This window comes from Numenius arquata, chromosome 4 (genome assembly GCF_964106895.1).
Source record: "Numenius arquata chromosome 4, bNumArq3.hap1.1, whole genome shotgun sequence".
NCBI lineage: Eukaryota > Metazoa > Chordata > Aves > Charadriiformes > Scolopacidae > Numenius > Numenius arquata.
This window is the reverse complement of record NC_133579.1, coordinates 35179908-35203320: the sequence shown is the minus strand read 5'-3', so window position 1 is coordinate 35203320 and position 23413 is coordinate 35179908. Positions and strand designations below refer to the sequence as shown.

Sequence of the window (23413 nt, the reverse complement as noted above, 5' to 3'; positions counted from 1 at the left end):
TGTTCTTGCCTTCTTACAACTTGAAGAAAAGGTATTTTATTGCAACCATTACTTCTTCATTCAGATCTTAACTAACAACAATTGCCTTGGTAACCATCAGACTACCAACAACTCCAAAAGCAAAAGTTATGACTGCCTTGTTAAAGAAATTTGCTTCTTCAGCTTTGCAAGGTCCCTTTCATGTGAGAGCCTTGCAATTTTTATTGAAGGATCAGCTGGCTACTGGCTATTTCTGTTTTTTTTTTATCCTGCTGTATTTTTTTTCTGCTAAGCCTCCTAACTCACAAGATCTCAGCCTGTGCCTTGCAAGGCTCGTGGTGGTGATCACAGGTAAGGCTGGTTAGGGTAATTGAGCCATATTAGTGCAGGAGGGCCCTGCTACTCTTTTTAGACTTTGCTTAAATAAATCAAATTGAATACCCAACACCAGTGGGTCCAAATAAGAGTTTGTCCAGGGGATTTGGAGCATGGCCTACTGTAGCTAGTAGCTATACAAGTTAGAATACAAGTTAGCCTCTGGGGAGGCCACCCTGTGTTCAGCTTGGTGCTAAAGGCTAGGGGTGCACCAACCCGGCTTTTCTGCTACATCTCTTCCAGTCAGAAAACACCTGTGATTCTCTCCCTCTCCCTTTAGTCTTAAAGGAGGCTTTTTGGGAGAGAGAGGACTGGAATTTTTGCTTATTTCCTCTTATTTCCATTTTTTTCCCCTCTTGGAAAGTTATATTTAAAGTGGCAATTTAGTGCTAGACCTCAGATTACACAAGACACAAAAGGTATAAAACACGGGGGCAATTTTCAAATCATAAAAGTGTAGAGTCCAAAACTAAAAACTGTGAGTTGGATTTTCTTCAAAATTTCTTGCACACAGAGACACAAACAAGAAGTCTATCGGGAGTCTGCCTCTCTAAGAAAGGTAAAGGGAGTAAAAATAATCTTTAGGAAAATGAAACATTCCCAGTAAAGTTAACTGCAGTCACTCACATGGCTGGCCATGACCCTAGTTCACTTATATTCTCCTGTATGTTCGATAATTTGATTGACTCAACAAAGTCGTAGCTGTGTATGCCACACTTCTATGCATAAATAATGAATACTTGAGAGGGTTTCAGACTGGGCTTACTAATGCCCATTTCTTTCCTATTCAGCAGTACACCTGAATTGCTTAAACTGAGGCTTATTCTCACATGCCCTGTGTGCAATATCACAGCTGAACATGGTTTGTTACTCGTAGCATGACTTTTAAAGGTAATGTTGTAGTGCTATAAGAAAACAGCATTTGGCACAGTGTGGCAATTGCATTAGCACCTGCTTTCTTCTCTAATTACAGAAAACTATGCAGTTACTGCAAATACCTGAAGCAAGAACTCTTGAATTTTTAGAGATTCGTACTCTTTCTATTTTGCAGCTGGACAAAGACTTGGAAGAGGTCACAATGCAGCTTCAGGACACTCCTGAGAAAACAACATACATTAAGCAGAACCACTATCAGGATCTTAATGACATTCTTAGTATACGGAACTTCACAGACAGCAAAGGTGAGCATTCGTTAAGATCCATTCTTAGCTTAACTCGCTCAGATTTTAATAGCAATCTCATTGGATTGGTTCCAGAGCACTCAGACCTTGGTAAGGCAGAGCTTTAAATATTTTGGTTGCATTATGGAAAGCATGCAGATTCACAGAAAGATACCCAGTGAGCAGTTATTTCTCTGTACATATGTCTTCTATTGTATGTTCTATGTATATAATACACATCGTAAAGTGCGAAAATTTAAAAGGCCTACTTATGCTAAGAAGTCAAGTTTTCTGTGCTGTGTGGAGGGAGGAAAGTCACAGAATGCTTCAGATGTTGTGAGAATTAATTGAGCCAGCCTTCAGCAGTAGGAAGTCCAGCTTAATATGTGTTCGTCTGAGCAGGACGTTCAAATCCTGCTTTTGGACACTGCTATCAAGCACGTAGAAGGCAAACATGTAAATATTTCAGTGCTGATTTGGCCTCTAAATGTAGAATTGAAGGCACTCATGTATGAAAATTCTTCCCTAGGAACTGATAAAAAAGGATTTCATGACTACTGTAATATTCCTAAGTTGTTTCTACTGTGTCTCTTGCATCGCTCCCTGAAGAAATATATGCAAAAGAATTGCTTCCATTAAAGCTATTTCACTTTTGGGAAGCAATAAGATGTGGTGCATAGTGCAGTAAAGTGGAAGGCAAGACACCCAGCTTCCATTTCTGACTCTAGAGTAGATCTACTTTGTGACTTCTGGCAAATGACTTTGTGCAGCGCTGAATATTACTATAGTACAGGAAAAACTGTTTGCCCTGTGTTGGGAAGTCATAGACTTCATTGCATGTTTGTTGCAATGCTAGGCTCAGGCTTCCTATTGATGTGGCAGCATAAGCTTGGTTAAGTGGAATAGAAGCTACTCCTGTAAATAGAGTTGTTGAAGAATAATTTTAAAATAACAGCAACTGTTTGTATATGCTTTTGAAGTACACCGAAATTTTGGGTGGATAAGGTTACCTTTTCATGTGCTTTTTGTTTTAGCCTGGGTATACATCTGATTGTGTAACTTGTGGCAGAAAAAAAAAAAAAAAAAAAGACAAAAAAAAAGGAAGAGCTCTGTAGAGCTCCCAGTGTCCTTTTTTAAAATTAAAAAACAGAAGGGGGGAAAGGAGGAAAAGGAAAACGTAAATAGCTGCTGGAGGCGTGTGATTATTGGGCTGAGATCAGCAGCAAGAACTAACATCAGTGAGTGGGATGAGGCAGTTTTACCAAGTGTGTGAAAGGAACACATAGAATGTTCCACTCATGTCAGATGCTGCAGGAAAAATGATAAATCATGAATAACATTTCAAGCAGAAGAGATACATTACATTGTGCCAAATGCCCATCTGAGTTTGAGTATGAGAAATAAAAGTGATTCTTAAGAGATACGCTCAGTACAAATTTAGGATGGGATACTTCCCACAGCAGGTTGCACTCCATTAGCAGTAGGATGCTGGCAAAGAAATCAAGGAGAAAACATAACCTTTCTGCACTTACTTCTGTCTATATCTACTAAGGGCATCAATGCCTAACTGCTGCTTTAAGCACCAGCATCCAAGATTGTGTTCCTAAGTTTTCCACAGTACAGTTCCCTAACTTCTACATTTCTGCTGCAGGATACATGCTTAATATTACCTGCATGTACAGAGCCTTAATATACAGAATAGTTTGGAACTATGTACTATCAAGATTTACAGGGTAGATATTTTTCTGCATACTGAAGTTGCTAGACACAGTTTTTTGAATGGACCTACAACATAAAGCTCTGCACAAAACAGAGGGGAAGGGAAGGAAGGATGTTTTACCTTGGCCATCTTTATACTGAATGGGTTACAGCATCCATTCACCTGGGAATAAGGAAAACCTGGATCCCAGTTTGCAGCAGGTGTTTGAAATTTAGTCCCACACCTAGTGGCGAATGCCCCAAGCATGAGTATTTTGTAGTATCCTGATCCTGACTCCAGTGACATCAAATATTCATACTTCCAGGCTCTGAGCCACCATCTTCAACAACCCTTACTAGCCTTTTTCTGTCCCTCCATTTCTTCTGCCTCTTGTTTTCTCTGTTGCTGTTTCCCTGTCCCTTAGCTACATGTCTGAATCTCCCCTGTATTTCTCTTACTGCAGCCATTCCCAATAGTCAACCTATGTGCTTAATTTAAATTTGCCATTCCAATCGGAATAACAAGGCTTTGGAGAATTCATGCTGCTGAGTCACTGCTACTTCTGTGCAGATGCAAACAGACATCACTTAAATGGTACTTAAAAAAATTCTGGCCCTTACGGCTACAGGAAAGCTAACTCTGACTAACAAATTATGCTTTCTGTAGCTATGTATTTCATGTAAGTTTCTGTAAATGAAAGCACAGAACCTTTAAATTATGTGTCCCTGATGGCACTTGAGGGAACCTTCAGAATAGTTAATAATTTCTTAGTGTGACCTAGAAGTGACCATGTCTCCCACATCTGCCGTGCAACTGGGCAAGCCAGTCCGATGTTGTTTTTAAGGTGATGACAAGGTTTCTGCCTACCCTGGACCTTGTAAAAAATGTGAGCTGAGAGAGGGGGATTAAGACAGTGAAGAAAGATGCTAAAAATAACAACTGACTTGGAGCTAAAAACGATAGCAGATCATTTGCCACATTTGCATTGTGAATATGGCTGAATACTCCATCAATATTTTTTATAAAATACCTTGCTGTTCTGAAGGAGTTCACATAGAGAATGTCATGTAGTGTATCCCCATTGCTATTGCTTACTCAAATTCAGGGCACCGTACTTCAGAGAATAGACAATAAGACGGGATTTATGCAGTGCTTCTCAAACAAGTCCTAATCAAACTTTAATGTCATAGTACGCTTCAGTAAGTTTCTGATTACTGTGTGCAGGTCTGGAGCCCTCAGTATAGAAAGGACATAGACCTGATGGAGCGGGTCCAGAGGAGGGCCACTAAAATGATCAGGGGGTTGGAGCACCTCTGCTACGAGGACAGGCTGAGGGAGCTGGGGTTGTTCAGCTTGGAGAAGAGGAGGCTCTGGGGAGACCTAATAGCGGCCTTCCAGTACCTGAGGGGGGCCTACAGGAAGGCTGGGGAGGGTCTGTTTACAAAGGCCTGCAGTGACAGGACGAGGGGCAATGGTTTTAAGGTGGAAAAGGGGAGATTTAGATTGGATATTAGGAAAAAGTTCTTTACTATAAGGGTGGTGGAACACTGGAACAGGTTGCCCAGGGAGGTGGTTGAGGCCCCTTCCCTTGAGATATTCAAGGTGAAGCTCAACAAGGCCCTGGGCAACCTCGTCTAGTTGGGCGTGTCCCTGATGACTGCAGGAAGATTGGACTAGATGACCTTTGGAGGTCCCTTCCGGCCTGGACCAATCTATGAATCTATGATCTGTAAAAATTGTCCAGAGTTAAAATTCCTAACTCCTATAGCCAAATGCCAAAGGAGATTACTCGATTCTTCCCTTCCTTTCCCACCACCCTCATTTATATCAAATATGGGTTTAGGATACAAAATTTAAATTACTTTAGCCAAAATAGATAGACACAGCTGTGCACTCCCATAACTGCCTGACCTCAGGCAAAGGTTCATAACTTTGGAGTTCCTGGTTAGTTATTAACAGCAACTTCTCCTGGTATAGCCCAGGAGCTCTTTGCTGGCACAGGGACTCCTTCTTTACAGCACATTTCAATGCAGTATGTCTCATTTAAAGAGAGATATTATCCGAGACACTCATCTCTTGTTCACAAATGCGTAATGTCCCTGAGACATCTACAGCAACTGGCCGTGTAAGAAAAGCAATTAGGAAATGTGGTTTGTAGTTTATGTTTTGACTGCCTTTTTTTAATGCAGGCTTTTGTCTGCACTGCTAGATAGCTTCACGTGGTCAAGCTGTTCTCAGCATGCTCCGTGCACCACAGCTCTGGGACCTCAAGTGGCTTCTCCAGTTGAATCTGAAAGGGCATGCCCTTAACTTCAGTTAATACATTCCTCAGGTGATTTTGAGTCGCTGTGTCTGCTGCTGACCTTGGCTCAGTGCACAGCACAACGTTAGCTTCTCCCTTGGCTTGCCGTTTACAGGATCTTCTCACCTTGCTGGGGCAGCAGAGCCACATTGCACCTGGGGTTTGGGGCAGGGATGGGCTGTGGGTGAGACCCACACTTGGCTCGGGCAGTTCCTGTAACTGGCAGCACCGTTCAGCAAGGAGAGCCAAGCCTGGAGACACAGCTGAGTTTTCCAGGCTGACATTTGGAAAAAAGAGGACAAATGCTTGTGACTGAGATGCTGTGTAAAGAGGAAGGTTGTGCCACACAGCTCCAGGGGAGAAGTACCCTGGCACGGCTACAAACCAGAGCTTCCCGAAAGAGCTCCTTCCACCCATGTAGCCAGTGTGCCAGAAACATGAAAGACTTTGTGAACGCAGAAGTTATTTCTACCGTGCAAGTTCCTTCAGGGATAAAAGTTATTGAGGAGAAAAATACAGAGGGAAGATACTATGTGCTTTTTGGGGGTTGGCTAATTTTCTACCCTTGTAATCTTACAGTTTTACTCTACTTGACTTCTGTTTGACATTTTATTACATGAAATTATTTCTACATGAATGATTCATAGATTGCAAGAGTTTCATATAAAGCCAAGCTCAGAAGAAATCCTGCAGAAGAGCCTCTGTTTATTTCTACCTTTGGCAGTACATTTCAGAGTAGCATATTAGGAAAATTAATGAAGGACAGCCATACTATGGAAAGTACATAAGAAGCAAGAAACAGCTTTGCAATAGTTCCCCCACTTATGAACAAACCCTTTTTGCAAGTTCTTTCTCTGCAGGCACCATAGATTGCTCAGAAAGGCTTTTCTGTTTTGAGCCAGAAAACAGCCTTTACTCATTGCTGTAAATGGACTGGGAGCATTCATTTGCATGTCAGATATGCCTACATACTGTCAGTTGTCACCCCACTCCAATGTTTCCTAGTGTTAGTTTTTCCCCATGTAAAAGCAGCTCAAAGAAAAACAGATTTCAAAAGCTGCTTGTAAATGCGGAGCAAAACAGAGTTCATCTGTGATAGGGGGCTGAAATATTACTTCTATGAAGTTAGTGTGATTCAAACATTAAGCCTGAGATTGAAACCACAGATTCAAAGGAAAGGCTTTCAGAAATAGCTCCTTTAAAGGAATGGTGTTTTAAAGAAAGGATATAGTTCACTATATCCATTGTATATAGGGATACATATACTAGTTTCTGTGAAGCCTCGCAAATGGATTTCAATCCTGAAATTGGAGCTTGTTTCTATTTCAACAGGGAGACCAAACTGCCAGAGGTTTATTGCCTGCCTTTCCTTGCACTAAAATAAATCTGTAGTAAAGGGAGTTTCTTCTGATTTAAAGTAGTGTAAATCAGAGGAGAATCTTGATGGCTTTTCTTTGTAAAAAATCTTCCCTTCAAAACATAACTACCAGAAGTCATGATTTAGACTGCCTGGTGCTGTGTGCTTAGTTCAGGAGAACTTTTTCTGATATACCCAGCAGACGATGTGATCATTTTGATTTTTCCTTTCATTTTATTTTCTTCCCATTTCTTCTTTCATCCCATTCACAGAAACTGGCTGGTCTTGTTTCACAGTCCAAACCACAGAACTGTGAGAAATTACAGTGGATTTTTAAAATCTACCTTTAGTTTCAAAGTTTCCAGAGTTCTTTAGTAAATCAGCGAGTTTATCTCTTCCAGCTCCTATAAGTCATTATTAAGCCATGCTTGCTTCTTTGTGGAGCATAAAATATGCTCTCTAGCAAAGAGAAAACAACGGTGGAATTGAAAGATGTGGGGTGAAGAGTGGTTCTGCCATCTAGTTGTAAGCCATTGGAGGAATATTACCACGAAGGCGTCATGATGAAGATGTTCAATAAAGCTGCAGTGTGCAAATGTCAACAAAACAAGCTTCTAGATAAAGAAATACAGTTTGTAAAAGCTTGGAAGCAATTGCAGCAGTGGCAGTCACCTGGTGTTCTCTGCCCACACCTGAACGGGAGTCGCTAAAATGCACGATGCGTTTAAGCCAGCCCAGGTAATTTTGACAGCAGCGGGTTGCGGAGCGATTATACGTAGGGCAGGTCGGAGGCGAGCGTCACCCCTGGCAGAGGGAGAGGCGAGCAGCTGGGAGCGGTGACCTCCTCACCGAGCCTCTCGGCACCCACCTGCTCTTGTGGCTCAGAGCTTCATAATTGGAAGCCGTTTCCCTGCTGCAGGTAGGCAAAGGTCCCGAGCTAAAGCCTTCTGGCTCTCACCGACAACTGGGCAGTGGGTTTTGTTTTCTAATGAACCCATCAGTGAGTGCTGTGCAAGGCCCTCGAGATCTATTTTTCTTCTTTCCCCGACGGTTTTCTGAATGGAAAGTGCTCAGACATCACTTATCCAGACTTCTGAGTTCCGGTTTGAGGTCTACAAAGGTGAAAATTACTTAGAAAGTGCTTCTGGCTAATGTAAATTCAATTTTGAAGGTAGTTAGATCATCCCAGTGCAACTTATTCAGTAGCACCTGCAGTTGCAGACAGTATCGTGAGAATGAAGGGCATTTTGCAAGTGGCATGCTTAATGAACAGAGGAAGAAAAGATGGGGAAGTACTAAAAGCAGTGCTGCACTTTCAGGGGAAACTGGGAACTCAAATGTTTATACCGTTACCCTTAATTTATTTTCTTTCAGTTGTTCACATTATATAAAATCAGTTTCCTCTATCCTTAAGTTTTTTAAGTGCATATGGTGATGGTGTTTTTTCTTTAAGCTCCAGCTCCTGGAAGCATATGACTAAGTGAGAATCTTGCTCTTCATCATTTAAATGAAAGGTAAATGGGAAAAAAAAAAAGAAAAAAGAAAGATATTCTAGTTTCCATAGCTGCAGAATGAAAATCTAACAACTCCTCTCCCAAAAAGCTTAACAAATAAGAATTACCCAACTTTTTTTTGTATTTTGAAAGAAGCAAAGGAAAAAGAAAAAAAAAATCTCAATGTTGTGGCAGTTTTATGTGGATTTTGCCTGTATTTTATACATACACATTAAAATTTGTATATGGTAATCTTGTATACAGAAATTTATGCAGTGTATTAAAGGAGAGTCATCTGCAAGAGTGGTAGAAAAGGGACTATTAAGAACAACACAGTGATACATGGGCAGTTGGTGTTGCGGGGTGAGTAGGCAGAGAATATACAATTTCTGCTCTACTTTAAACTAAATCCCCCACCTTTTTGACAGGGACCACCTCCTTCTCTCTCTCTCTTTCTCACAGCACAACTGAAACCACGAGAAACCCCTTTAGGGGCATACAACACAGATTAATATATGAAATCACATACTCCCAAAGCCCAACAGTTGCACCTTCCAGTCATTTGATGAAGAATTGTATCTTCAATGGCTTTGTAAAAGGTTAAATTGCTTATGTTGGCTAAAGGAGATGGGACCCTAAAATAGTTAAATAATAGACCTTTTCCATTCCTAATGACAAGGATTACTCAAATTTTAATTTTGGTCTATATCATAAAGTCAGCAGTTTTCTTTGTCAGCTTAGATCAGCTCAGGACTGAACATTGGTTTTAATCACGGAAGTAAAAAGTGTTCTTTCCTACGTGTCTGTTTATAGACATCACAAGGCTTCTATGCAAATGTCAAGCTCAATATACATAGAAATGAGATATATGGAAAATAAAAACTGAATTCTTGTGACAGCTAATGCCACACCAGCAAACTTCAGGCTGCCCGGAGATGATAGACTTCACTGCTTATCTTAGCCGCTGTCAAATTTGACTCTTTGCTGTCCTCCCTTCACATCTAACCCATCACTGAATCCTGTCACGTCTTCCTTTTAAGCACTCTTCTTGCTACAACTGAATTCCTTAGCTCTCTTTTTCTGACATTTTGTTGCCCTAGCAGAAGCAACTTCATGTGTTCTGCTCGCCTCCTTTCTCACCCAGACCCTTCTCTTCCATGCAACATGAGTGAAAAATCTCTCCTGCTCTTTTGAGCTGTAGTGATCCCCAAGTCTGCACATTTTTGCGTCCTCACCTATTCACTTCTTTCCAACTTGCCTGTTAGAATTTTCACAGCAGAAAGCGAATGCTATGAAATAATGCCGGGGGTGACCGCACTGGGATGGGCGATTATACATGTTGGAGTTTGCCCTCAAAACATTCCTGTTTCTGCTTCCAGCTTCATTCCTCACTCTTTGTTTCCGTTGCTTGTTTTGTCCCATCAGTGCTCATTGATAACATATATATTCCTAGCGTGCTGGGACCTGAGCGTTATTTGGGGTTTTTGAGTATTAGTAGAATAGAAAAGCATCTTAAGCCTTTAATATGCACTGTGTTTTTCATGCTATTTTCATTTTCTCTTCAATATTTTCCTGCTTTTCCCCCTCATACCCATTTTCACATTCAAATCCTCCAGTGTCCTTTTCCAGTTTTTACCTTCAAATCCTCTTCCATGCTGCCTTGATGCCTGCAGCAATCACTGTTTCTCTGTGTGTGTGGCAAACAACTGCCAGTGATGGATTTGGAACTGCTCTGTAATTATTTATGAAAACTGTGTGCTGTCCTCATTACTCAGATGTTTTCCACGTGACTTTATTTGGCTTAACACAGCAGGAGACTTTGGAAAAGCAGGCAGGAGCAGAAAGGATCCCTGGTGCAGACAGCCTTCCTAAAATGGCTGTGTTTGTCCACGTTTCTCAGACGGACTGATGCCACGGGCTTCAGCACAGCTAGCCAGGGACTCCCGGGACTCCCAGGGGAATCAGCTAAAGCGACCTATGGGGAAAATGATGATCTTCTACACTGTCACTATGCAGAAAAAAGAACGGCAGGAGACAGCTTAATGAAATCATTAGCTGTCCTTCCTGCAGACAGCCTATGGACCAGGGCAACTGATATGAATCATATTTCTGTGCTAAATGATAGTTAAATGACGGCACTGAATTGCTTATATGATTGCAAGAGTACCAAGGTTTTATACATCAATGAGATTATAGTTTTTCTAGGAAAAGACTTAAATAAGAGGTTTTACTCATATGAAAAAGGTAACAATTTTTGAGTGCAAGATAATATGATGATGCTGTTACATTAATTTTTTACACAGCCTAAGGCTAGATGAGAGACCATGATAGGGCTACATAGAGGTGGCCAACAAGGTTTGGTTTGTGTGTATTTTTTAAAGGTGGAGGGGAAGCAAAGGAAGAACAAAAGAGTTTTTGTCCCTTTTCTGTTTCTTCATGGCAGTTCCTATGGAGGAGCACATCACTGAAAGCATAAGAGTACCAAAGACTCACGGGGAAACCTGAAACTGTGTTGGAATATAGGCAGAAAGAGTTTACTTTGTGGCATTATGAACATCTGGGAAATTTTTTAATGAAACAATTTAAAAATGGTCACTTTGTCACAGTAAAGTAAAATTGAATGTGTTATCCATCTAGATGGTGAGAAAGCCATTTTGAAAAATCATCTTGATCAAAATCCACCAGCACAATGGGGATCGTCAGACCCTTCCAGAACAAGCAAAGATCCTATAGAAGACATCAACTCTCCAGAACAGTAAGTATACACCATTACATATTGGTAGAGAAGGAGGCACCCCGGCTCTCATGGGTATGCATGTGCTTGTGTGTGCACACTTTCTACTGTTTTAGCCATAAATTCCACCCTGGACACCAGCTGCCTTGCTGATAAAACATTAATTTAAATGATTACAAGCCCCATATTTCTCTTTCACGCATTTTTATGGGAAGACCTTCACTGTAAACCTTTTGAGCCAGGCCCCACTGCAGGGAGAGCCTGGACCGTCAGCAACCAAAGATGTGAATGGCACCTACTGAAGCACCAGTGGGCAGCAACATTGTACTGTGATGCCTCTTTGCCACCAGCTCACCATCCCCACCAGATTTAGAGGATATCAGGGCCACTAGATCCTAAGGTGACCCAAAGGCAAACTAACATACTTCGTCTTGTCAGAAACATCCATAACATGATGTCTAAAGTTTCTGTAGAGGGTTACAGGACAAGCTGTGCCCAGCCAGCAATGTATATTAAGGGGAGAAGAGGCTGCATATATGTGCACATACGTGTTATGATTGTTGTCAACAGTCCAAGTCCTTCCACACACCAGCCAGAGGGGTTCATGGTGTACATAGCCATTTTGTTCTCTTTTGATCTTAAGCTAGCTGAGAAATAAAAACAGTCTTAGGGCTTTTCAACGTTACCATAGCAGCTGGACCCAAGTTTTGGCACAGGAAAGCCTGCACCGATTAGTTTCCCTTAGAAACAATGCTGCTGCTACAAGGAGAGGATGGCACAAAGCACTTGCTAGATTCATGGAGGGGAAAGAGTCTTATGGTATCAGCTTTTCTCTCCAGGAACCTATGCAATAAACTCATGTAGTAACCTGTACCAGCTCAGTAGGGCCTGCCATGGGCCAGAGCTCAGGGAAGGGCCGTGGTACTTTGTCCCTGGATCAGGAGTTTCCCCATGGCAGCCTAGTTACATGGGCGTCACTTCATCAGGATCTGAGCTAATAACTGTCACACTCCTGTTTTGTACACGGGCATCTTAAAAGCTTATTTAAAAACAGAATAAATTAAATAAATTACTAGACTGAGTCACATATTACATCAGTGACAGCAAACCTGATTTCAGATAGCAGTTACTGCCTTGTACTACCTGGCCCAGGAAAACAAATGGATTTCTAACTCTATCCATGTACTCAAAAAAACCCACCCCAACCCAAACCTGCACAGGAGCTAATCCACACACACATGTACATGTATGCAGCAAAAAAAGCCCCCAGTAGCTGAAATATCGGGTTATTTCACAAAAGCAGGGCTCTCTCTGAGAAAGCTCTCGTGACTTTATGGCGTCAGCAGAGTGGTTTAATGCATAGCTATTAAAGGTCTGTCTGTCTCTTTCCAGCACCATTTGTCAGAAGTAATGTAGTGTGCAGGCAGCCTCATCTGAATATGGCCTCCTTACATAAAGAGAGATGCTAACAAAAACACAAACACTCAGATAATCCAGTTTTTCTGATACAGATTTAATACAGGAAAAAAAAAGAAAAACATTTGGTGGTGAGAGAACCTCCCCTAGGCTAGCAGTAACTGATGAGAAGACTGAGATTTCCTAAAGGTCTTTAAGAGGAGGTCAGTACAAAGCTGAACAGTCACTGACATTTATGGAAAGCAATTAATAAAGTCTTGCTAAATCAAAACCGTTTCGTTCAGCACTTGCATGGCTGTGACTGTGCCAGGTCCAAGGGTCAATATCTCCCCTGAGGATCCACTGGCAGTTTGGGTACCAGAGCCACACCACTCAGGCACAGCAGACCTGCCAGAGAGGGGAAGTGCAGCAGGCTTCAAGACCAGGGTTTTGTGATTCCCTCTCTCTGACAAGAGATTGCCTCTTTCCAAACTTGATGCTCTTTAAGAATATCCTTCCTCACGGATACACTTTTTTTCAACTTGTCTGGCAGCACTTCTGGCCTTCCATGGTTATTAAATATATCATTTTTTTCAAAAAACAAAGAGGTAAAGACAAGGTGTAGCTTGTGCCTTCTCTTTCTCATTTCATTGCACATATAAGGCATTTGATAGAGAGGTATTCACATAGTCGTTGAACCTATTTCTTATTCAAGAACAGAAATCTCAAGGACATTAGTCTGAAAAATAGTTTCTCTTTGCCACAAACCTATGAACCTTTGCCACGTCCTATGGAAAGAGGATGTTAAGATAATAATTTGCCTGCAGAAATTTTAACTTTTTATCAGCTATAGCAAAAAGAAGGATCCCAGCTTCCTGTTATTGACAGCACCCCAGAGAGCTGACAGCTTCCAGTGTGGAAGTTCCTGTAGAATGCAAGAGTTTGACTTGGGATTTTTTCGTTCTTTTTTACCACGAGTGCTACATTTGACTAACTACAAGTGTGATCCCTCATCCTACAGTTGTGTCCCAAGTGAAGGCACAGCAGTATGCATGCACTTTAGACTCAGTAGTTCAGGAAGTTGCAGCAATTTTTTTTTTACTGGGGTATGGTTTATAGCATCTCAATCAGAATGTGAAAAATATTTATTTTGTGCTTGGCTCAGGTTTAAAACTATGCACATAAAGAAAATGCAACCTGTATGACTGTAGAGCAGCCTTAAAGCATGAGCATGGATGATTCATGGTTCTCTCTCCTTCTTACTCTCTTTTGTGCTGTGCAGGACCCAGTAGGTTATCCACAAAGTCACATTAAATTTGCCATACCCAGTCAGACCATCAGACATGAGGAGCAAAAAGTGGGTGCTGGCTGCTTCCTCTCCTGTTCACAGTGGCTACACAGTCTAAATTAACACTTCATACAGTAGACAAAGTAGTGCTGGTGCAGAGGCTGAAGCCCTGCACTTTGATTTTCCATGCCGCTTATTAGCATATTTCCTAGCCCATTTGCATCAGCTCTTGCTTCCCCAGGTGATGCTGAGGCACAGGCTGGTATTCGGAAGCCCTATTTATGGGGAGCTAAGCTGCATGGATGGACGCTGCAGCGTGCTGGTTCATCTCAGGTCCAGAGAGCAGCCTGAACCCATTTAGAACAGATATAATAGCTCATTTCCCAGTAAGCCAGGGTGTCTCACGCAAAATCAACTCCTTCCTCTTCCTTGGGTGCGTGACCTGCTGAAGAAGATTGGCACACCTTATCTGGACACACTACTTCAGTATCAGTTTTATCAGTGCAGCGTGCTGAAATACTACTCAGGATACTATTTGTATTCCAGCCTGATAGTGACCTGCTTACCTATCTAAAGATCACATCAGCCAGCTTATCTGCACAATGGCCACAAGAATACATTCAATGGGGTATCTTCCATGACCCTAAAAGACATTCTTCTGTACACCTTCATTCCTGCATGTTGTCCCATCTCATCAGTGACCTACATTCAGTGAATTAGTTTTTGACACTGTTAAATTTTATACTGTTCTCATTTTAACAGTAACAATATGTAACAGTCTTGTAGACCTCTGAGTAAAGGTGATGATAGGTTTCTTCAGGACTCCACCAAAACCTGCCATTTTGATATACTATTTCCTATATGTGGTCATTTTTGTAATCTTCAAAGCAGCTAGTTGCTGTGTAACCCTTATAACAGAAATTACCTTGATATTTTTGGAGCTAAATCTCTGCTTTTAGCAGCATTTAAAAGACAGTCAAATACCCTGCTGGAGTCAGTTATGTCAATTTTAGTAAATGAAAATTCTCATCAAAAAAAGTTGGTTATGACTGAATAACTGCATTACAGCCATATGCTTTGGCATGAACATGCCTCCTTTATTCAGTTTCTTCACTGACAGCATTCATATTAGTCTATCTATGATCCTACTCAAATCTGTTATTAAAACAAGGTGGATATAGAATAGTTAGTTTACTTGCTAGTACAGCATCTTGCTTTATTATAGTCTTTTAGAACTTATCCAGCTTCCCAGCAGTTCCTAAAAAGCAACATTAATGGGCTGAAGAGTTGACTGAAATGACCCCTGAATGCTAAGAGACAGTTTAGGCACTCCCGCAAACCTTCAGAGGTTTGACTGTAGCAGCAGTTGCTCCAGTCTCCTCACTTACTAATGGATCTTATCAGTGGGTTTGTACAGAAGAACCAAATTATTTTTTAAGTACCCCTGCCTCTTTGTAGCATTGTGCATACCCATGTGCATTGTGTTGTGGTCCTACATGCATTGACATTGGAAGTCAAGCTTTTACTTGATTTTATTTATCCCTAATAAATGGCTTTTCTGTACAGAGCTGAGGGTACATGCCGTGTCCTAAGACAGTACCCTGATAAGCTGCTGTTCTCTGTGTGTGGCACCACCTTTCCTTTCCATCTCCTCCAGTGGCTGTAGAAAACCACTAATACTAATCATTCCCTCCCCAACTTACTTGACCACATGCTTTGCCATATCTATATTGCATGGACAACTTAAAACAAATTGTATGCCACCATCCTGCAAAGCATTGACAAACTGTGGCAGGGGTGGAGGAGGGGGAAAAGCACTGATATTAGAGGGAAAAAAAAAGCCCACACAGTGAGGCAAGGTACAAGATTTACTTTCACTTAAGGAGAAAATAGCAGTTTTGTTTGGATTTTGTTACTTTTTGTTTTGTGTTGGTTTTGCCCTAAGAGTTTTGTGTAAAGTCTTAATTGTGTGCGAGTCTCTAGGCTACAGTCCTCCGCCCCAATTCCAGGAACTAAGTTTTCATGTGAAAGTAAACTTTAAGTACAGCTAAAGCAAAATTTGCCACCCACTGCAGCCGCTGTTGGCATAGCCAAATGAACATGCTTTGTCCATGGTATGGCTAACACTTAAATGGGTGAAAAAATATCCCATTCACTTGATTATGCAAGTGGATTCCTTTGGAATAGCTTCAAAAAGCTCTTTAATGAGAAGTCTGTAACAGTTAAACAAAGTAAGCATTTCCACTGGTGGGAAAATAAGCACAGGCAATTCTGCATTTGACCCTGCAACAAGAGACAGAATGACAATCTGCAGCATCAGGCTCATAAGGATTCTGCACATGGAAGCAGCGAGCCATGCCACCTTTGCACTCCTTGGGAACAAGGCACAATTTCATTGATACCACCAGAAAGAGTCGGGCACAGCAGCAAAATAACAATGAATGGATTTTGTTTAATCCCAGGGATGCATTGCCAGCACTACAATGATCAACACTGTGGATTAATATTGCATTAAACTTTTAAAGGGAATTTGCAGGGGGGAAAAAATGAGAAAACTGTTGTCTGCCTACCTGGGAACATCTATTTCCACCACATCTCTGTATAAACAATCCTTAGTTTGTAGTGAAGAAACTAAAGAGAAACAGCATTACATTTCTTTCTGTTTGAATTTGAAAGCTGTACTGCTCGGTCTCCGAGCAGTGCAATGGGTGCCTTGGTAGCTGTCTCCACTTCCTAACACAAAGCAAAAAAGAAATGAAATGTCATTTGAATCAGAAAGGCTGTCCAAAGGCAAGCTTTCAAACATGCACTTCTTACAAGAGCCTGTCTATACACAGTCATTATATCAGATAACAGGGAAATATAAATTTAAAACTCCATTGTACCGATACAATGCTTTATATGGGCATTTTTCTTCTGGAATCAAAAAGTCACTCTTCAGTTCAGCTCTGTCACTTTGACGTCTGTCTTCTCTTTAAAAAGTCCTTCTGTGTTTCAAGAGTGAATGTCTCCAAATGCAGAAGCAATCCTGGTATGATAAATTCTTAATCACTGAAAACATCTCTTGCACTAACTAACCTCTACTGGATTTGGATTTTGTGAAAGGTGCTAGTAGATTCACAGCGTGGGGGTAGAAGTGCCCTTGTCTCATGGCACTGTCCTCTCCACGGAGAGGGGTTAGTTGGGCTATCTGTGAGCACTGTTTAGTATCCCTTTTCAAAAACCAAACAAAACAAAACAAAGCCCTACCGGTTTTCATTATGCTAATCTGCTTGGAAAATTGAATACAGAATGTTGGGCTCCTAAGTACTGAATTTTGGTGTGGGTGGTTGGTTAGGCTACTTTTAGAGTGCCAACTCCTCAGTCCCACAGCACTGACTGTGGGACTTTGAGAGCATCCAGCACCTCAAAAGCACAGACCTAAACTGCAAAGAGGAACTACTTGTAAAAAGCCATCAGTCTGAATTCTTTCCCTCCATGCACCTGTGTTTGCATTAGCTGGAGTTGCAAAAATGCCATCCGTAATTCCAACATCCTTGTGCTAAGTGATGCGTGGCTTAAAACTCAGCCTGTGGCCTCGCGCACGTCCGTGCATTTACCCGGGGCTCTGGCTCTGCACACAATAGATCACTTTGCAAGGGGCAGGGGGTTGCTAAGCCGTATGCCCTCACTGCATACTTAACTTTTTCTGGTATCAGCAGTCTCACAATTACTCTGAAACTGCCTGGGAATTTCAGAAGCTTGTGGGATGCTGAGAATGCACCCTTAGATTCTTTTGTCATGTCTAGCCTGTCAGAAAAATTCCCCAAGGGGAAATAACACCGAGGTGGCATAGCTCCACAGCAGCGAGCGTAATGCTCTTGGCGTTAACCCTCTCTATGGCAGCAGCAGGCACAGAAGATACCCTTGCAGCAACCTGCAGACGTAGCAAGCGTGTAATGTATTGTGTTTTCCTCTTGGCTAATGCTCCTCTCTGTCTCTCCCGCAGCATACAGCGTCGGCTGTCTTTGCAGCTGCCCATTCTTCACCATGCCTACTTGCCGTCCATAGGAGGAGTCGACGCTAGCTGTGCCAGCCCCTGCGTAAGCCCCAGTGCCAGTCCTCGGCACAGACACGTGCCGCCCTCCTTCCGAGTGATGGTTTCGGGGCTGTAGGCAAGGGGGATCAGTGCTTCCTGAACTGCTTTTAAGTACTCAATCACTGGACTAAACATCTGACCTAGAACTCTGCTACAAACATATAACATTGGCTCTTACGGCAGAGGAACTACCGCTGAGGCCGTCATTGCAGGAGTACCCGGGTAACTCCTGTGGGAAGGCAAAGGAGAAGGACACAAGGAGTTTGTTCTGTAGCCTTATTCATGGAGTTTTTATTTCTTCACATAGAAGTCACTGAAAAACATTTCTTCCCAAATTTCTACTCACAACAAGAAGGCTGGGAAATACGGATCTTGCAAAAAAGACACTAGGAAAACAAAAAAAACACTCAAATGTCACTGAGCTTTATGTGGCTGCTGAGAACATGCAATTCTATACTGTATCCATGTAAGGAAAATACAATGGTTGAGCTATACCGTATTTATTGAAATAGATACACTCATTTTTACAAGAGTTGTGTTAAATTGCTGGAAACATTCTGCACTGGTTAGTCTTGCTTGTTTTCATTTCAGGGACGATGCTCAATAGGAAAGGAGGATTATGAGAAATGATTCCTCGGGTGTCATTGAGACTCCGCAGTGCTGTGAGCAGGGTCACCTCTAACTTGCAGCTGTACGTGAAACCCAAGCAGAGGCTTAGGCTCCAGCTCCGAGTTGTCACCGGCTGGAGAGCTGCTGGTTGGAAGTGGAGTGCTTCACCCTTCTCCAGGGATGATGGTAGTGACTGCTGACCATCCGCAGCTTCTTTTTAACAAAGTTTCTGCACCTATTTCAGAATAAACACCACCAATCGTAGTGTACCAAACTGTCTGGAAAAATCCTAGGGCTGATAACTCAAGAAGCTGAGGACAGATGGGTAGTAAAGTCTTAATGTCACAGGATGGATTTTTTTTCATAGTTCGTTTGAATTATGTCACACATAATTACAATAAAATTAATTTAGTGGACTTGGGGGGGAGGGGTTAGGGCACAGCACTTTGCTGCTGCAGGCAAAGCCTGCAGAGCACATAGATGTGAATATACACTATGTTTGCTTTGTACCTGCGTGTGTGACAGTTGTAGTGGATAATAGAGAGGACAAATCAAATTTACCAATAGAATATTTTATCTGAATCCTAAAAGGACTGTGAAAAAATACAGCAGTTTTTATACTTTAGCTCCATCCCCTGAACCGAAGTAATTAGGAGGAATGATAGTGGCATACTGTCTGGACCAGCTCTGGAGCCAAACCCTGAGGCACAGGTGAGACGCACATGCAGCTTCTTTTTCCAAGGGACTGGAAATGTGGCATCTCACTGCCAGGGCTGTTTGCTAAGAGTAGGGGGGAAAAAAACACATGACGCACCCACCGGGCTCTCAGTTTTCTTTGACCAATGCCTGTGCATCTCAGATCAAACCTTTGGAATGATGTTTCTACAAAGGTTTATAAATCAGCAATGACTGAAGCACAGCTGAAGAGGTTCATTAGCTGAGGGACTTAAGCACAGCTTTGACAAGCTAGCATAAATCTCCATTAAAAATAAAACACACCTCATAGTGGCCAAAACCAACATGAATATGTATCTGAATCTTACAATCAGGAGCATCACAAAATGTTTCACTCGGCACATACAGTAAGAGAGGTTATGGAAATATCTGTAGCTTTTAGAACAAAAACATGTAAGTATAAACACAGATAAAATAGAACTCATTACTCTGTTTAAGCACTAAACACTGACGTTGTCACTCAATGTGTGTTGCCAGTATTCTCTTGCTTTATTAATATCATCAGGGCCTGGTTTATTTTAAAAGGAATGTTAATTTTTAAAACAAAAAAATTACAATATTGTATATAATGTATACACAAAGATCTCTGTAGAAATATTATTCCAACTTAGCAGGAAAAAAAATTTCAGAAGTATCGGACCATTGGAGGTGAGTGTGTGTGTGTGTCTGTAACTTCGTGAATACTGACTGTGTGACGTTTATTAGGTTTAAACCATGCAGTACATTCTTTGTCTCGATGATACTGTAGTTTCTCCCATAATTTTTTTTTTTTACTTTACTGCAGATAACAAGACCAACCAAGTGAATATAGCTATTTAATGTTTCTGTTCTTTTATACTGCAGCAAAAATGTACTGTAAATTTATGAAGAGGCTGTGCCCCAATGGCATTTTCCAATGATGTTAGTGCACAAATGCTTTAAACTAGACTGGAACTGCCAGAATAAAATGTAAATGAAGAATTTCTTGTATAACCTTATACTGCATGAGATCAATTTTTAATAAATTGTTGCAAATCTGTTTTTATGAATAAAATATATAAAACCTAGCTTTTTGGACTCAGTGCCCTCTTACCCCAGAGCAAAACCATTTTTAATGTGTGTGTGTGTGTTTATAACCATATGTATGTATAAAAGCCTGCCTGGAGAAGGAAGGATCCTATTACAACACCACATTGTAATAAAAAGTCAAAATACACGTCCTAGTAGTTGAAAGGTTCACATCTAGAGAAAATAAATACATGAGCTTGTGCCCTGAAATACAATTACTGCAGTACTCATGAGTGAAGTCTAAGCCCTCTTTCAAATGGGAAAATAATAAAAGAGATGCTGAACATTTACATCCAAACCACACTTAATACAGGCGCTATTATCTCTTGCACCACAGGGTGTGTGAATTCAGGAGAAAAAGAAAGATTTTACTATTTCACATAAATTACTGAAGTTGAGCCACTCTTCTAGCTCTATAGCAAAATCTCTGCTTCAACAAATGAGAAGTTTCTGAGAACAATCACCAATTGTTTTGTGAAGACAAACACTACACCTCTCCACCCAGTTTCATGCATGAGGTGGGTTCTGTGTCCTAATCCAGATTCTTCTGCATAACAGAAGAAGACGAGGGTGGGAATGTAGTGCAACAAGCCAGCTAGAGAAAAGAGCACTTTTAATTGTTTGATTTTCCACAGGAGCATCCTCAAGTCAGCACAAAATGACATAAAGCCCAAGATGAGGGAATTCAGAGCCACCACAAATGTGTTTTGTGTAGATTTCTGATGCAGCTTAGGAGTCCCACTGAACACATGTGAAAGAGAAAATAACAGTGAAGAGTGAACAGCATGGATTGTGGCCCTCAGTGCAGAATACCAGATGGCAGGAGAAACTCAGATACATCTAAGCTCATTCAAGAAAAAAAGAAAAAGTCTAGAACGACTTTATTGTGAAACCTATATTCAACCAGAAATTCTGGGAGGATGTGAATAACTTAGAATTGCTCAAGAATAATAGGAAACTAGAATAAGGCAAAACATTACTGTAAGAGGGCAAGAAAAAAATAAGAGGAAGATGTCAGGAGATCAAGTTTACTCAAACTGTTGAGTTTCCACAACAGCAAATAAATCAAATAAAATCATAAAATTTCTTCCTATAAAATCATAAAATTGCTATTGAATTCATGGAAGATTACTAACGTTGCAGCACTTCTTTCAAATTAATGAAATCAAGGATGGTAAGGAAAGACCAAGAGAGGCACTTTTTCATTTTTCTCATTCTTTTAAAAGATATAAAACTTTTCTTAATGGTTTATAAACAAATCTTTTTTGGTCTTTTCAGAACTTGTTTTTCCATTACAAATCGTGGTACGGTGCGCCTGTCGTCCCCACAACTAGTGTTTCTGTCCCTTTCTGCTCAGGTTTGCTTAGCTACTGGAAGCCAGTCCAGCAAGACCTGTCCCAGCACTTCCACAGCACCCAATGGGTATCGGCAGGGCTTTACCATGCTCTCATATCACAGCCCAAAGGATGGGCCAGTCTGCCCGATCAGCGAACTGAATCTCCCCGTCTTATTTAACAGGGATTTTCTTCTCACTGCCTGAGAAGATTGAAAGGTTTATTACAGTGGCTTAAACATGATGATTTTTATCTGAGTTCAGTTCTCGTATTTACTGACTGCCTGTTTCATCTCTTGAGATGGTGAATAGTTCTTATGGCCATTACTTTAATATGCATGCATATTATTCACGAGTGCACTTTCAAGAGCACTCTGCCTCTTGAGCCGACCAGGATTCTGCCAGCGCACTACTGAGCTCATCACTTCTCAGTAAATGACATTGCAGAGGAGCATTAACAGGTCTGGGGCTGCATTGGAAGAGGTGGGGAGGAGATGGCCAGAGCCTGTGCTGGACTGCTGGCAAGGGCAACCCTGGATGGCAGTACCATCACATCAGTGTTTCCACAGAGCTCTCTTACTTGCAAACATTTTGAGCCACCAGCTTTGTGAACTGCAACTGGTTTAAAACCCCTCCCCCGGTGATGAGGTTCTGAAATGGGCCAAATGAAGGGGAAGAGTGAAGGGCAGGCAGGAGTAGAAGGAGGGAGAGACATCACCAGCCACCGAGCACATCCTTTGCCACCCTCAAAAAAGTGGCTGCCACAAGTGCCATCAGAGCCAAGCATCAAACAAACATTTAAACATGTAACTGAAATTTAGGGTCTAAATTCAGTAGAGGTTGAATAGATCTGAGGACAGGAGCAGAAGGTGAGTGCAAGCTATAGGTACCAGGCAGTCCACAGTCTGCAGGCTGGCTCACTAGCAGAAGCATAGCAGAAGGCAGCTCAGATGACCTTGAGCTTCACGAGAAAGGACAGACATCTTCATGAGTCGACAAACACAGGCTTTGACTAGAACAGAGGATTTTTATCTCCTGACAAAAGGTTATGCCCTGTACTCACACTCGCTGGGTGCGATTTAAGCTGAGAACAGTATTGGCTAAACTTATGACCTACAGCTGTAGGTCATAGCTTCAGAGACCCATTACCCACCTACCTACTACTGCAGGCAGCAGCGTGGGATGCCTGCTTGAGCAGGGGAGCTGCCACTGGTGGCAAACTGCCCCACAGACATGAAACAGTCCATTCTGGCAAGTCAGTTTGACTGGAAAATAGTGTATGTGTTGCAGAGCACACTGATGGAAGACTGAGCAAGCTCAAGCAGCCCAGCATTAATGGCCTGGAAAACACCATGAGGGGCAAGACAGAGACATCCATGCTATCTCCTGTTTGGGGAATTTGTCAAGCATCTAATAGCAAAACCCATTCTAAGGACATACATACAAGCCGGTAATTAATTCTCCTTGGCTCTGGCCCACCTGTCACGCAGTGCAAAACCCTGAGCCTACTCAGCTCAGGGCTCAAATCCCCTATTTGTCCAGGCCTAAGGAAAAAAGGAGCATGAAGTAGAAATGGAAGACTGTGGAAAAGAGCAGGCAGGAAATACGTGCATGGCTTTGTACTTATAGAGTAAGTGCTCTACTGCACTGTTGTCCCAGGTGGCATCTACTCTGCCCTGCCTGAGGGTACTCCAGTACTTCCAAACACCAGGGATCCCTCCCAGCAGACAGAGGAACGGAGAAATCCGTTCTGTAGGAAGGAGGAACCTCACATCCTCACCCAATAAGCTAGCTGACATAATAGCTAGTTCATATTATTAAGTAAGCTA

The 23413-nt window shown here is 41.8% G+C and overlaps 1 protein-coding gene across 1 annotated transcript in view; it reads left to right on the top strand.

Moving 5' to 3' along the window:
- Positions 1 to 17936, top strand: part of GABBR2 (gamma-aminobutyric acid type B receptor subunit 2) — a 486116-nt gene extending 468180 nt beyond the window's left edge. Inside the window, exons 18-20 of the mRNA XM_074146426.1 lie at positions 1406 to 1535; positions 11003 to 11120; positions 17771 to 17936. Coding sequence (XP_074002527.1) covers positions 1406 to 1535; positions 11003 to 11120; positions 17771 to 17936 — 414 coding nt within the window. The remainder of the gene's footprint in view (positions 1 to 1405; positions 1536 to 11002; positions 11121 to 17770) is intronic.
- Positions 17937 to 23413: the final 5477 nt, after the last annotated feature.